General features: G+C 52.6%; 1 protein-coding gene across 2 annotated transcripts in view; it reads right to left on the bottom strand.

Annotated features, from left to right (window-relative positions):
- Positions 1-684: 684 nt before the first annotated feature.
- NUP188 (nucleoporin 188) overlaps positions 685-14,398 on the bottom strand; it is a 42,124-nt gene continuing 28,410 nt past the window's right edge. Inside the window, exons 21-44 of one of the 2 annotated variants that reach the window (XM_043469769.1) lie at positions 13,937-14,057; positions 13,759-13,825; positions 12,954-13,082; positions 12,507-12,646; positions 11,594-11,700; positions 10,388-10,594; positions 10,101-10,270; positions 9,522-9,591; positions 9,059-9,126; positions 8,431-8,626; positions 6,703-6,780; positions 6,324-6,409; positions 5,993-6,138; positions 5,548-5,729; positions 4,394-4,597; positions 4,154-4,246; positions 3,618-3,776; positions 3,244-3,381; positions 2,556-2,630; positions 2,230-2,463; positions 1,993-2,124; positions 1,686-1,759; positions 1,412-1,541; positions 685-1,293 (exon numbers count right to left, since the gene is read on the bottom strand). In XM_043469769.1, coding sequence (XP_043325704.1) covers positions 1,117-1,293; positions 1,412-1,541; positions 1,686-1,759; positions 1,993-2,124; positions 2,230-2,463; positions 2,556-2,630; positions 3,244-3,381; positions 3,618-3,776; positions 4,154-4,246; positions 4,394-4,597; positions 5,548-5,729; positions 5,993-6,138; positions 6,324-6,409; positions 6,703-6,780; positions 8,431-8,626; positions 9,059-9,126; positions 9,522-9,591; positions 10,101-10,270; positions 10,388-10,594; positions 11,594-11,700; positions 12,507-12,646; positions 12,954-13,082; positions 13,759-13,825; positions 13,937-14,057 — 3,183 coding nt within the window. In that variant the 3' untranslated portion in view covers positions 685-1,116. The remainder of the gene's footprint in view (positions 1,294-1,411; positions 1,542-1,685; positions 1,760-1,992; positions 2,125-2,229; positions 2,464-2,555; positions 2,631-3,243; positions 3,382-3,617; positions 3,777-4,153; positions 4,247-4,393; positions 4,598-5,547; positions 5,730-5,992; positions 6,139-6,323; positions 6,410-6,702; positions 6,781-8,430; positions 8,627-9,058; positions 9,127-9,521; positions 9,592-10,100; positions 10,271-10,387; positions 10,595-11,593; positions 11,701-12,506; positions 12,647-12,953; positions 13,083-13,758; positions 13,826-13,936; positions 14,058-14,398) is intronic. The other variant, XM_043469770.1, reaches the window with a different exon arrangement.

Below are 14,398 nucleotides of genomic sequence, written 5' to 3'. Positions count from 1 at the left end.
GGAGTGATGGGCCTCTTTTCCCTCCCAGGGCCCCCATGCTGCTCCTGAGGAAGGGAATACTGGTCTGCTGCAGCTGCATCATCGTTTTTTTCCTGAGAAAAACTTGCCTGAACTGGGGCAGAGTGGACTGTAAAATGTGCATGATGGTTTACCCTTGGGTAACTGACAGCTGCCAGTGCTTCCCAGGGATCCGGCATTGAGTGTAGCACGTGCACACATATTCTCGTGTCATCCTCACAGACGAGGGAAGAAAACAGAGTCACCTCCTCGAGGTTCCGTAACTGGCAAGTGGCCACGCAGGGACTGTAGCCCAGGTCAGTCTAGTTCCCGAAACTTCCCAAGTGATAGCTTCGGTCCACAAGCCAAGTTTTAGATTGAGGCTTGCAGCTGGGCCCAGAACTCTGATTAGGTCCCAAGGAGGCCAGAGGCCACCCCACCCAGGGCCCTCTGAAGGGAGGGGAGGCACAGAGCTATAGACAGGAGGAGCAGGGCTTCAGGAAAGGCTCTAACCCAGTGATCAACTCAGCCAGCTGGTAAATGGGGTTGGGGGCCAAGACCTGGGTAGAAGGAAGACCCAAGTGTCCACCCAGTACCCCCCACTCCACTCTGGGCCCCTGGCCAAGGGAAGCAGAGCGATGCTCTGAGAGCTGGTTAATCCTTGGGCTTGGAAGTATACCCACACAGTTGTGTATAAACAGTATTTTAATATTTGTATAAATAGACCACAGTATTACCAAAAACTGCAAGAACAGAGTGTGGAAAACAGATTTTCAAACCCGTGCACACAGCCTCCTGGCTGCACGTGACTGGCTCCCCGCCTCTCCCCTGGCCAGGGTCAAGTGCTGTGGGGAATGCTTGAAGGAAGAGAATACACCTCTTTAGGGGCATTTTGAACGTGAAACTGTGAGTGCAGCAGACTCACAGCTCCCCACCCCTGCTGCTGACCTCTTGATCTGTTACAAAAATAACGCCGGGGCGGTGGCTGGAGTCGCGGCGACTCTGAGGAGGGTGCCGAGCTGCTCTCGGGCCCAGACAGGCCGTCTGCCAGCAGTACCCCCGCTCCCCAGGTCTGCCGTGCAGGCTGGTGCAGAGTGCAGGCGGCAGCAGGCCGGTGCCCTATCTTTGCACGTGTCGGACAAAGGCCTGCACCAGCTGGATCAGAGGCTCCTGACTCTCAGGGCTGACCTTGGAGAGAGAGGTGGACTTGCCCTGCGGCGAGGGAAGGACGCCAGCAGCAGGGGAGCTGGGGGCTCCCCTGCGGAAGTAGCGGGAGAGGCTGGAGAGGAGAGTGCTCTACAAAAGAAAAAGCCCCTGATGAGGCCCTGTGGCCCCCCTCTCAGGGCAGCCCCAGGCACTGGGGGGCTGGGACCTCTGGGTCACCCTGGCAGGCAGGGCCCTCCACCCCTCCTACCAACTCTGAGCTGAGCTCCTGCTTCATCCGCTGCTTGTCCCGGGGGTGCACAGCCGGGTCCCGGAGGTAACGCATCGCCTGGGAGATGAGCAGGTAGAAGCAGTTCTCCATGGTGAACATCAGGAGCGACCTGGGGGTGGGGTGGGGGGAGGCGGGCGGATGTGGGCACTGCTGCAGAGCCCACGTGGGCCGTGTGCAGGAAGCGGGGATGCAGGAGAGCCGGCCCAAGACCACCCCAGCCCCCAACCAATGTCCAGAAGGAGGGCTTTCTCACTTCAGAGTTCTGGTCCCTTCCACTTGTGTGCTGAGCCCCACAGCCTGAGTGAGAGGCTCCTTTTTCTTGTCCAGCTGGAGGAAGAGAAACGGGGGTTTAAAAAAATAAGGTAGTAGTAACAACTCCAAGTCACTGAGACCTTCCCATCTCACAGGACCTACGCTAGGTGATTTTATCAGTTACTCGTTAACTGTCACTAGTTCTTACAGGTCAGCTCAGGCTGGGTACACAGGCCCAAATTGGTGGTTAGGCAGTGGAAAGCTGGGAGGAAGGCTTAGGGTGAGGGGCCAGACAATACCCGACTCACCTCTCCAAGCATGTTCAGGGCCACATTCACGGTGGCCAGAAGGGTCCCGAAAGAGGGGGCCCCTTCGGAGTCAAAGGTGGGAGTGGTGAAGCTCAGGGCAAACAGGAAGCTGTATTCAGCAAGGTCCAGGGACTGCAAAGCAAGACAAGACTGATGGAGGGCGAGACCCCCAGGCACCTCTGGGTGCAGAGCGGAGCCCTGGTGGCCCAGTGGAGGCTGGGGCGCGGGGCAGAGTACCTGATCCAGCAGGACCTGGCAGACATCGGGGGTGAAGCGGCGCAGGGCGGCCAGGGTCCTGCTGAGGATCCTCAGGAGGCCGTACTGGACGGTGCGCAAGGCCCGCTGCTCCGAGGCCTCTGTGTCGGGAGCGGGCTGCTTGGAGGAGGAGCAGGAGAGGGCAGCCGGGGCAGCTGTGGGTGGCCGCTGAGCTCGGGGGCCGACGGCCGAGGGGATGCCCTCCCCATTTTTGTTCTGGCAGGGAGAGGGGAGACAACAGAGAGCTGGAGCTCGGAGGAGTTGGGGCGAGGCCGCCCGCGGTGGGCCGCGGCGGGGGGCTGGGTTACCTGCAGGTAGTGCTGCAGCATCTTGCGGCTGTGCAGGAGGGAGGTGCAGGCCTGGCACAGGTAGCCGAGGTTCACCTGCGGCGAACAGGGGAGGGTGAGGGGGATCTGCGGGGCGGCCCCAGCCAGCTGACCAGACCCACCCAGCGGGGCGCGACCGGAAACCACGCCCTTCTCCCGCGTCCCCCGCACCTCCCTGCGTCCTCCAGGCCCAAACCCCACAGCCACCAAGCACGCTCAACCAGACTTGGGTCAATAGATGCCTGGACAGTTTCCAAAACCCAGCTAGATACCAAGTACGGTATGAAGTCCTAAGTAAATAAATTAGATGGGGACAGTTTCCCCTCTTATAGAAGAAGAAAACGGTGAGAAGTGACCTGGCCAAGGTCACACAACCACAGGCCTGACTCCAGAGCCTGTGCTCCTTCCCCGCCTGCTCCTCCAGCTGGTCCCGTCTCAGTCCTGCACTAAGGGATGTGAACCAGGCTCTATGCCACAGAGCCCAGGTTCTCGCCCTATAAGGCCGCCCTGTGCTATGGAGGCAAAACTTCGCTGCAGAGGAAGCAAGGTGAACCCAAGCCTGTGCTACCTAAGAAAACGGCCACGTCCAGCAACAGGCCTGCCCTTCACACCCTGCCTGTTCTCCCTGAACCTGTCCCCAGACTCCCAAAAAGCTGGTCTCAGGCCCCACCTGGACATCCCGCATGAGCTGAGGCAGGTGGAAGTGCCACTCCTTCCTGAAGCTGGAGAGCTGCAGGAGGAAGCCCACAGTGTGGTCCGCCTCCTCCAGGCACGCCAGACTCTGCACCGTCCTCACAGCGTTGAGGCACTGGGGGGGACACAGGGAAGGGTGGGGTGACTCAGCCCTGCCACAGGAAGGGGAGTCCTGGGCCCACAAACGCGGAGGTGACGGCGTGACAGGTGGCTGGATAAAGAGGCTTCTGCCTGAGCTGATCCCAGACCGTTCCCCTTCCTCCGCGGGGCCTGTCGGCCAGCAGTCCTCCTGGCACCTCAGAAGTGGGGGCCCCCCCACGCAGCCCTGAGCCCGCGCCGCGGCGACCCCACCTGTAAGGTCCGCTCCTGGTGAACCCCCACGAAGTCCAGCGCCTCAGTCAGGAAATTGTAGCGCAGGGTCTTGAGGAGCCGCTCCATCAGGGACATGGAGAGACGGTAGACACCAGGCCAAGAGGGGGCGTCCAGCGACTTCCGCGAGGCGCCGGGCGTCTGAGACACAAACGGCAGGCAGCATCACGGCACGGGCCCAGGAACCAGTTAACAGGGACCTTGGGGCTTCCCTGCAACCCAGCAGCTAAGGAAGCCTGGCTCCTTCCAGGAGAAAAGCTCCTGGAAGGGGCGCCAGCAGGGTCAGAGGGAGCCCAAGGTCAGGCGTTACACGGAAAGAGCACCAGATGGAGATACGAGAAGCCACAGCCCCAGGCTCAGGCTGGGCACTGACTGTGTGAGCTTCTCTGGCTAGCAGTCAGTGCCGGGCTGGGGAGGCCTCTGCATTCTCAGTGCCTGAACTAGGCCTCTCAAGAAAGCAACTTCTGGGCCCAGTGACAGCACCAAAGGGCCTGGGGAGGTGGGCCCCTGGCACTCACCTGCACTGTCCCGTTGCTGCTGAGCTGGTACACACTCAGGAGAGGCAAACAAATGCTCTGGGTGATGCCAGCTCCAGCCACGGCCGTGGCCCCCTGCGAGGAAAAGACGCAGGATGAAACGACGCTGTCGTTGCAGCCGCCCGCCCCGGGGCAGGGTGGGGGGCTCTCAAGCTGGGAGAACCCCGGGCGGCATCAGCACCCGCCAGCACAAGCCCAGCCGCTCCTCCGCCTGCCGCCTACCTGCTGGGTGCGGGCCAGGGTGAGGAGCAGATGCAGCGCTGCCTCGGTGAAGTGCAGGTTCTGCTTCACGCGAAGGCTCACCTCCAGGGTGGTGAAGAGGGTCGGCAGGATGGGGAGCCGGCGGGTCACCTGCAGCCACGAGTCCCCGTCCTCATCCACCTCACACAACTCCTTGGCCAGGTGCAGGCCCAGGACACAGACCTGCTGGGCCCAGGGGCAGAGACAGTGAGAGGGAAGGAGGCAGCGCCGGGGAAGAAGGAGAGGAACAGGTCACCCACGCCACGTGGGGTCAAAGCGAGCTCCCCTCTAACTGTACAACTGCGCTCACCTCCTAAATGATCCCTCCTTCTCTCCAGATCCTCTCTACTCCGTTCTTCAGCCCAGTGGCTTTTCACACTTAATGGCCATGAGCCACCCAGAGTAACCCATACTGTGCTGCAGTATACGCATACTTACATGTTTTCATTAAAGAGTACCTACTTCTATTCCCTGCAAAACAAGGGATCGCAGGGAGTCCTGCGATTTTCTTCTACATTTTATTCTACTTCATTTAGAAACTGCAGGTTATAATCAAATGAGCCAAGATCCATGAATAGGTCCTGACCCACAGCTTGAAAAACACTGTTCTATACTATTAATACATCTAGCAGGCTTTCTAACATACAAATCTCATCATTTTTCTCCCTAACTTAAAATCCTTACATGGTTTCCTGTTTCACTTAGCACCCAGAATAAAGATCCTGAAAAGGCTACTGGTCATCCAGCCCCCGGCTTTCCAGGCCTCAGTTGACCATGGCTCACACCACATGACTCTCTCCCACAGCTCAGCACATGCGGTTCTCGCCACCCAAATCCCCCTGCTCCCGTGGCCTGCCAGCTCTACCAATGCCCAGGTCACTGCTGAAAGGGTGCTTTCTCTCCGAATCCCTAGATGAGGTGAGAACCTCACAGGGCACACTCTGTGTTTCCCCTCTGCAACACTTGCCACAATGGAATTCTGACACATCTCTGCACAATCTGGTTTGTTAACTTTCCCTGTCAGGCTGTGACTGTGTTGTTCACTCACTACCCCGGGCCTGGCCCAGAGCAGGCAGCAGTTCACAACTGGGGATGCAAGTGGGCAGGACACACCGACTCCCAGGGCGCCCCCTCACCCCATCCCGCTGGTCCTTATGCCGGAGCCGGGAGCAGTCGTCAGTCTCCATGCTGTCCTTGTCCTCGGTGGCACTGCCCGCCGCCAGGCTGTGGCGGGTCTGGTCAAAAAGTGCGATCACCTCTTCCTGAAGGGTCTCGCAGACGTTCAGCACCAGCTGGGAGTACTGGGGGATGTCATTCACTGCAAAGGACACGGGAGGGGACTCTGTCACGCTGCCCAACTCGTTCGTCTGTCCCAGGCAGGCGACCCAACTCGTTCGTCTGTCCCAGGCAGGCGGCTGAGAGCATAGGGTGCTAAGAGGAAGTGCGTCAGCCAGTGGGAGGGGAGGAGACAAAGAGCTTTCATGAAGACCAGAGTCCCAGGACTGAAAACTCAAGCTTCAGAGGAACAACCCCAGCTCTGACACAGAGGAAGCCTTGCCCCTCACTCCCTGCCCCCCTCACCTCTCATCTCCTTCATCTGCAGCACCGTGATGAACGCCGAGAACACCTTGGCCTTGGTCTTCTCCATGAGCTGCTGGTCTGCCTGCAGCACTCCCTCCAGGATCTCCGTCAGGGGCCCGAGAATTTCATCCACAGACCCTAACTCTCTGGACACAGCACAGAGTGGAGAGGGAGATGGAACACACCTCACAGAAAGACCACACACAGCCCCGCTCCCTTCAGGATGCCCGTGGGGCAGCACGCCTCTCATCAGAGGTCTGCTTAAGTCCCGAAACCCAAGGTGGGGCCGGTGAGGAGGGTGGGAGAAGCTGTCCCTCCTGGCCAGGCTCACCTCTTCCACTGCCGGAGGAGAATAAGCAGCAGGGTGCACATCATGGAGCCGAGGCGGAGGCAGTTCACGGAGGCAGGGACAAGGAGCTGAGGGGGAGATGGCATAATCAGCATCCTGGGGGCTGACGCCCTGGGAAGCTGGGAGCACTGTACACAGGCCCTTGCGGCCCCAAGCCTCTCTCTCCTGGCAGCGCGCTCATAGGGGTGGGCATGGGGAAGGGGCCAGGGGCTGGCCCAGCAGTAGCAGACTCTGCCTGGCACCACAGCCTTGGGTCACCTGAGTGATCTGACCACTTGCACGGCTACAAGCTTAGGAGCTGCTATTTGACTGCGGAGGCCATCTCCCTGGGAGGAACGGAAACTCTCCCAGACACACTTACTAACGCCTTGGTCCCCTCGAGCACGTCAAGAAAGAGCTGGCGACGCACTGCAGAGTCCGTCAGGTGCGTTATCTCCGCCTGCAAAGGGACAGGAAGGTCAGTGAGGAAAATTTCCCAAACTTCAGAAGCCAAGAAAGATGGGGTCCTCTGTCAGGCAACTGGTCACTGTCTCCTTGGTTAAAATGAGACTCAAGGGCCCTGATGTTTCCAGGTCCTGCTTAGCCATGGTCAGAACCAAGAAGCTCAGGTTCGTTCACCCCCTCCCCAAAAACATCCTTCCTCTGCTCAGACCTTTTGAGGCTTCCCAGTGCAACCCTTCTGGAAACACCAACCCCTCCACGAGGCCTGGGCAACCCTGAGGATCTGGTACCTGATTTTGGTATCATCCCCACTGTGCTCACTCAACTGGCCAACCCTACTGGCCCCCTTCCACCTCTGTGAAAAGGCTCAGCTCTTCCCACTTCTGGGCCTCTGCACTGTGACTCTGACTGCCCAGAGCATCATCTAGAAGCCTCCTCGCACACTCAGGCCTCAGTGTGAACAGTACTTCCTTAGAGGGCCTCCTGACTACTCCTACCCTCCTTTAGCGTTCCCTACCATAGCATCCGAGTTATTTCCTTCACCGTGAAATATCATAATCCCGAACTATATTCCTTTGTAAATTTGTTTACAATGTGCTTCTCTCATGGGCCACCCCACAAGAGATCAAAGACCGTATCTGTCTTATTCACTGCTGTATCCCAATGCCTGGCATACAGTAAGCATTCCATTAATATCCATTAAATGGATGAAAAGATGATCAATATCCTAGACAAAACCAAAACAGGTTTCCTAGGGGAAAAGATGTTGGTGGGATTTTCAGAGCTGCAAATCAAGAACTGCTGCCCTGTTTGGACCTAAAAGGTGACACATAAATTCCCCAGAGACGACTGAGCCTTTTGGTGTGTCTATAGTATCAGGGGTCCAAAACCACCATGTCACAGCCCACCTCCAAGGTGTGGACAGTCAGGCACTAGAGAACAAGTCGTGGAAGATATAAGAGTGTGCCTGGAACAAAGGGTATCTGTTAAGCTGAAGTTATAAAGTCAAGATCCTAATTTGGATTCCCTAGGGCAAAGCACGTCAATATCAAGTCCTTACTATACAGCAAGATGTTGTCAAAGCACACACAAAAGAAAAGCCAAGGAAAAATGCAAATTCTTCCCAAACATCAATGCGCTAAAAACCAATGCTCTGTAGACACACTGCAGAGACAATGGCCTCTGTTCTTTTTCTAAGAACACCAAGGAATACAGTTTCTAGAACCAACAAAAACCACTGTTCTCTAGAGGGTGCTGCTGCAGCCATTATAGCTACCTGCTGACCAGTCAACAAATATATTTACCCAGCGTCCCCAGGGCACACAGTTGAGAGGCAATTATCCATGTGCACAAGAGGTGGATGACGGAAGGGGTCCCCAAGACCTCGCTAGGTCCACAAAGTTAGCTACAGGAGGCTTTTATGAACATCTGAAGGGATTTAAATAATGCCTTCTCTGCACTTTCCTTAAGGGCCCCTTGCTGGCCAAAAAGCCTTCAAGCACCCCACATTTGGCACAGAACCTGTTACATTTTAGCTCTTAGAGAAAAACCATGATCATTCTTTAGCCCAAGGGGCTGTATCTGCTAAGCATCCCAGCATATCATTGCTAGGATACCAAAGCCAAAACTCGCCCCAGGAGGTTCTTACGTGACTGGTGGCGATGATGAGAAACATCCTCCAGGCGGAGACCAGCATCTGACACTCCACCAGGGAGGTGCAGCTGCTGCCCTCGGTGTCGGCCATGTGAGCTGCCAAGGACTTGACGTACCCCGACCAGTAGGCAAAGCGCTTCTCGCTGGAAAATTTCTTGAGTGTATCTTTTAATGACTGGTCTAATGAGCCCCTAGGGTGTCGGGAAAAAAATAAGACCTACAGTTAGGTTTGAAAAGCAGATGGGAGTGTGATGGGCACTGACCCTTGTTGAGGCAGAGAAAGCAACCTCACATGGGCTTAAAGGCAGACGGCTCCGGATCAGCTCCAGTGTGTGGGGCTCACACTTCTTGCTCAACATAATGGGTTAGGCTGAGGCCTTTTCCAGGGTTCCTTCTCCATAAAATCCCGAGCACAAGGAGTTTGCTTCACAATCACTCTTTCTGACAATCATAAATGCCATCAATGGACTGGCCAGGGACATGGATCGGTGGCCCTCCAGAAATGGCTCCAAACCAGCTCTCTCCTCTGCCTGGGATCATACAGCCATGCCCTCAGCAGTAGACTCCATGGGTCCCCCCGCCACAAACCTCTGATTAAAGTCTCAAAAGGGGAAAGGACTCACTTAACTACATAGTATATCTCCAAGCAAATTATCTTCATGATTAGGGCACAGGTTTCCAGGATGCTGGGCTGCAGAGGGGGAGAGCACAGAGTCGTGAGAACCTCTCCCCTGGGGCCCCTCCCTCCCATGTGGGACAGAGCAGGGACCGGCACTAGCAAACAAGCAAGCACGTTCCCTAGCGAGTGGGCATCTAACTTGCATGAGCAGAAGTGTCAGGTCCACAGTGTCTCCAAGTGAGTGGGGACCAGAGAGCCACCAAGAGAGCAGGGCATGCCACCCTCCTTCCCAAAAGCAAGACCTCAAAGGAGAGGAGACAGATGCTTCTCTGAGAAAGAAGTTTCAGGTGAAGAAAACGTGCTGGTCGTTTATAGTCAGATGGGGGTAGACATTTTCCACAGCCCAGTCTCAGCCCAGCCTTCACTCCCAGGGCCTCTCCGCCACTGTCCCTCCTTTCACCACTCACCTCAGATGTTTCCGAGGGAGGAGAAAGTGTACCAAATAGCGGACTCGTTAGATTCTCCCAAAACTTGGGTCTGAAAAGAAAATACATGTCAGAAATCACACTTTCTCTCACACAGCCCTTTTCCTCCTCTTTCCACCTCCCCTTGGTGGTCACCTCTCCACAGTTTCTCAGTTCCAACCCTAACATCTGCGGCACAGGTCACCTGTTCCTATCATAACACATAAACAGAAAGGGGTTCCATGGACAAAACAGGGACCCAGAGTAAAGCGTGTTCCATTCAGTTAAACGGCTCGAGCAAGTCACCCTCATCTGACTCTACTGTTCCTTGTGAACAATGGCTTTGGGGGTTGGCAGAAAGCGGGAACTTGAAAGGTGGGAACTCTAAGGTAAACACATCAGCGTAAAGATTACACCTGCTGGGTCAGTTTTAAAAAGAGAGTAACTCCCACACAATGATGCAAGCATGAAGCACCTTTAAGCATGACCTCTCACAACCAACCTCCCAGAATGACTGGCCCCTCATCTTACAGATAAGGACACGCACTCCGGAGACGAAGTTATTTCTGGAGTCAGACTCACTTGGTTCTGAGGACCAGCATGGCACTGTCCCGCCGGTCCTGCCACAGGGCGTGCAAAAAGGCGATGGCCGCCCGGTGCAGCAGGGGGGGGCACCAATAGCGGTCCTGCTGCTGGGAACTGATCAGCTCCAGCACCGCGTGGAGACAGCTCCACACCCCGAGGCTGAATTCCTGCAGAGGGACAGTGAGAGCTCAGGCCCACAGCTTCCGCCCACAGCCAGACCCGCGGAGTCCAGCACCCACCTCCCAGAGGGCCATTTCCCAGCTTCAACCAAGGTGCAGGCTCACCTTGGAGCCATCACTGCCATCCTTCACCTCCAGATTCAGAAATAGTTCAATGAGGCCTGGCTGCGTCTCTACGGCAACCGTGAGGAATTCCAGAATCATGACTTTGATGCGCATATCCTCAATCTTGCTCTGCAGTCGGGTCAGGAAGGCATCTCGGATGGCAGCTGCATCACTGCCCAGGCAGGCATACACTGACATGGGGGCCACCTGGGGGAGACCGGGACACACAGGTAGAGCTCCACCTCCAGAAAAACCGCAACAGGCTGAAGAACTCTTGGGAATTGCCAGAGAGGGCAACGTCCAGATGGACAGGTCTGGCGGAAAGGGACATCACACCAAACTACAGCAAAAGGTGCACCATGATTCCCAGAGAAAATAGTAATCAACATAAAAAGATGCATAACCTCTCTACGGTTAAATAAACGTAAAGATTTTTTTAAAAAGATAACACTGATTTGCCTATTAGATTAGCAAAGATTAAAAAACTGGTGAAGTCACTGCAGCAAGGATACAAGACTTAGGTTTTAGGAGTATAAACTATTACATCCTTTCTGGAGGCTAATTTCAAAATATCTAATAAAAATTTAAATGTTCGTTAACATCTAACTAACATCTAACTAATTTTTATGAATTGTAAACAAAAGTTTACAGAGTTCTGTGGATAGGAATGTTCACTACAGCACTATTTAACAGTAAGACAGAAAATAGCCTAAATAAGTTAGGACCCATCCATGCTATGGCATACCATACAAGCATCAGAGAATGAGGTGGATCCCAATGTGCCCACATGGCAAGGCTGCAGGATATGGTGTTAAGTGAAGAAAGCTAGTCACAAAACAGTATGTATTGTGGAATTCTGCTTTTGAAAAGAACAGAAGCTCACACTAAACATCCTTTAATATATAAGCATGGATAATAACAAACCTGGAGCAATGCGTACCAATCTGTTCACAGGAATTCTTAGAATAAGGAGATATTAGAGGAGACCTTAATTTTCTGTAAAAGTTTATCTGTAACATTTAAATAAATATTTTAAAATGAGTATGTATGTCTTTTATAATCAGGAAAAAAAAAGTGTGTGAGTGAGTGTATGTCTATGGCTACATCACTTTAAAAGTCCAAGTCAGTTACATCTCTTAGAAGAAAGACTGTTCTCAAGCACAAAGTCAGTTTTCTGGGGCCTTGACTTATTAGGTGGGATCCTACCGTGGCCAGACGTTTTAGCAGCTGGATGGCAAGACGAGGCAGAGCTGGGTCGTGTTTGTGATAGATGTATTTGGCAAGAACAGCAATAAGGTTGTTCCCATGGGCACCTGAAGAAGTACAGGAAATAGTTCAGACACCAAAGTTTGCCTAATTCAAGATCTTAGGAGAGGTTTCTGTTCAGAAAGCTCACATACATGAAGGAATTTACTCTCGACTACTTGGAGGGCCCAAGCAATGCAGGTGGCCCTGTCATTCTCTTTCTTCGGTAGCCAAGGAGACAGGCAGGATTGGGGATAAATAGCTCAATCCAATACATTACGAGCAGAATTAGATATTTTTAAAAAAATAGTCTTAACAAACAGGTTAGAAAAAAGACATCACATTATATATAACATGGCACTAAATGCAAAAAATCATAAAAATCCCCAAATGATATAGCTAGAAAAAGGTCATAGATGTCCAAATGCCTACTTGAAAATGAGGAAACCGGGTTCCAAAGAGATTAAATGAGTAGTTTAAAGCCAAAGAGTAATAACAGTCAACACTAACTAGGTACCAAGTTTTACAGGTAGTAATTGAAAGTTCATTATGATCTTACAAGGTAGATACTGCAACTATCCCCATTTTATAGACGAGAAATCTGAGGCACAGTTGTTAAAATAAGGTGACCAAGGTCAAAGCTGGTTGGAGCCAGAATTTTAACCAAGATACCCTGAACATGTATTCTTTACTATTATTCTATCACCACTAGGAGGCAGACATCAAGTATAATACAGTCTTATTTCTAACTCCAGCTGGTGATCATTACCAAATTTCCTCAAAGAGTTCATCAGAAAATACTGTTGACCTAAAACACAGCCTGCAGTATGTATTTATGGGCAGAAATGCTGCTGATTAGAAGAAAAATACATACCATGCTGTGTGAGAGCCTGTTCCAGAGGGGACACCACATTAGAAGGCGGTTTCAGCCGGATGACATTGTTGGTGACGGAGAATGCCAGTTTCACTGTCTTGATCAGCAGCTGGCCCTGGCCCTGGCCCTCTGCCCCATCGCTAGGGTGCCAAATGGAAACCAAAGTTAATTCAGACAACATGACTTCATTCGCAACACATGTGTTTTCATGAATTAGATTCCAACAACAATCCCAGAATTCAACAGCTTCTTTTAGAGGCCCCAGTCCAAACTAAGAGAGAGGAGGCAGAATCAACTCCCTTTGCTATGTGCCAGTCTACACAGCAGCTAGTAGGTTATACAAAGGCTACATCCTAGGAAGAACAAGACTGTCTTTCTTAAACTCCAGTTTTTACAACATGCAGGCACGATAAAGATACACGGGGGAAAGTGGACAGGAAGGCCTACCTGCGGGGCTGAGCAGCCATGACCATGTCGATGGTGTCCACACCGATGCCCATGATATTGATCACTGTCTGTCCTGCTTCCGTGTAGGCCAAGCTGCAGATGCAGAGAGACTGCAGGCTGGGGGTGTGACTGGAAGACAGACACTTTCCGAGTTACCGGGGAGCCATCAAATTTATTACTAGAAGTAAAGGATATTGTCCTAATCTAACCAACTGGACATCAGTGATACAAATCAGCTCTCTGCCAGAGGAAGCCACTCTGATTCCTTTCCTTAAACAGACCCTGAGAAACCATCTAAATATCCATCGATTAATGAAAATGCTTACTGAAACGAATCACCATTAATCCATAGAGTGGAATGCATGGAACCACTAAAACAAGACAGATCTGTATGTAGTGGCATGGAAATACAGTTACAAAAGATTAAGTACAAGCAGAGGAAAAAAAACCTAGAAGATACATGTTAACTTGTTAATAGCCATCTCTGGGAAATAGGTTTATGAAGGCCATCTTGCCCTATTTCTCTATGAACATACACAGCTTTTGTAAAGATCATATAAAGCACGTGTATAATTTCACTGGGAACAACCTTGTTTCCACTTCATTTGCTCTTCTCTCTTCAGAGGGATAAAGGAGAAAAAGGCTGGTGGAAAGCAAATCAGAACCCCAAGAACACTGAACTCTGGGCCCAACCAAACTGAGTTCTCTGGAAGAACGAGCCAGCTGTGCACAGCAGAAGCCCGAGTCTTCCCTTGCTGAGTGGCAGCATCTCAAAGTACCAAGCACTAGAAATCTCCCCTCCTACCTGCTGTGCAGGTCTGTCTCATGGCACAGGTTCAGTATTGAATGAATCAGCTCCAGGATCAGGCAACCTGGACTCCAGAAAAGACATAGGAGTGATGTGACCTCGTGTAATGACCCTTATCCCAAGAAAGAAAGATGTCCAGGGAGCCTCCCATCTTTGCTGCCCACGTTCTCCTTACCAATCTGTTCTCTCACACCATGGGAGTTGTAGCGCCACTTGTGGTAACTTGGCAGCATCTCCTTCAGCACAAACATGACACAAGGCACCAGCCCTTGGCTCTGGGTACTACCAAGCTGCCCCTATAAGAAACCTTGCCGTGAGGGCATATGCCACTTAAGGATAAGTCACTTTATCACTAGAGATTTGACTCCAAGACCACAGATCCAACAGAAATCTGGGCAAACCTTGGCTATGGGGGGGGGGGGGGGGCAAAAAACAACAAACATCAGAATACTCTAGTTCAACTGAATCCAAGTCATAGGCTTCCCTAGAATAGAGAAAGGGACTAAAAAGACAATGTGACAGTATCATAAAAGGCACTTACAAGAAAGAGAAAGATGAAGGCTAAACCTGAGCAGGAGAGAGGTCCATCTTAAACACAGAGGATACAAGATTGTTGACAATGGAAAAATCCAGGTTT

Source organism: Cervus canadensis, chromosome 5, assembly GCF_019320065.1.
Source record: "Cervus canadensis isolate Bull #8, Minnesota chromosome 5, ASM1932006v1, whole genome shotgun sequence".
Taxonomy (NCBI): Eukaryota; Metazoa; Chordata; class Mammalia; order Artiodactyla; family Cervidae; genus Cervus; species Cervus canadensis.
This window is presented reverse-complemented; position numbering and strand designations above follow the sequence as displayed.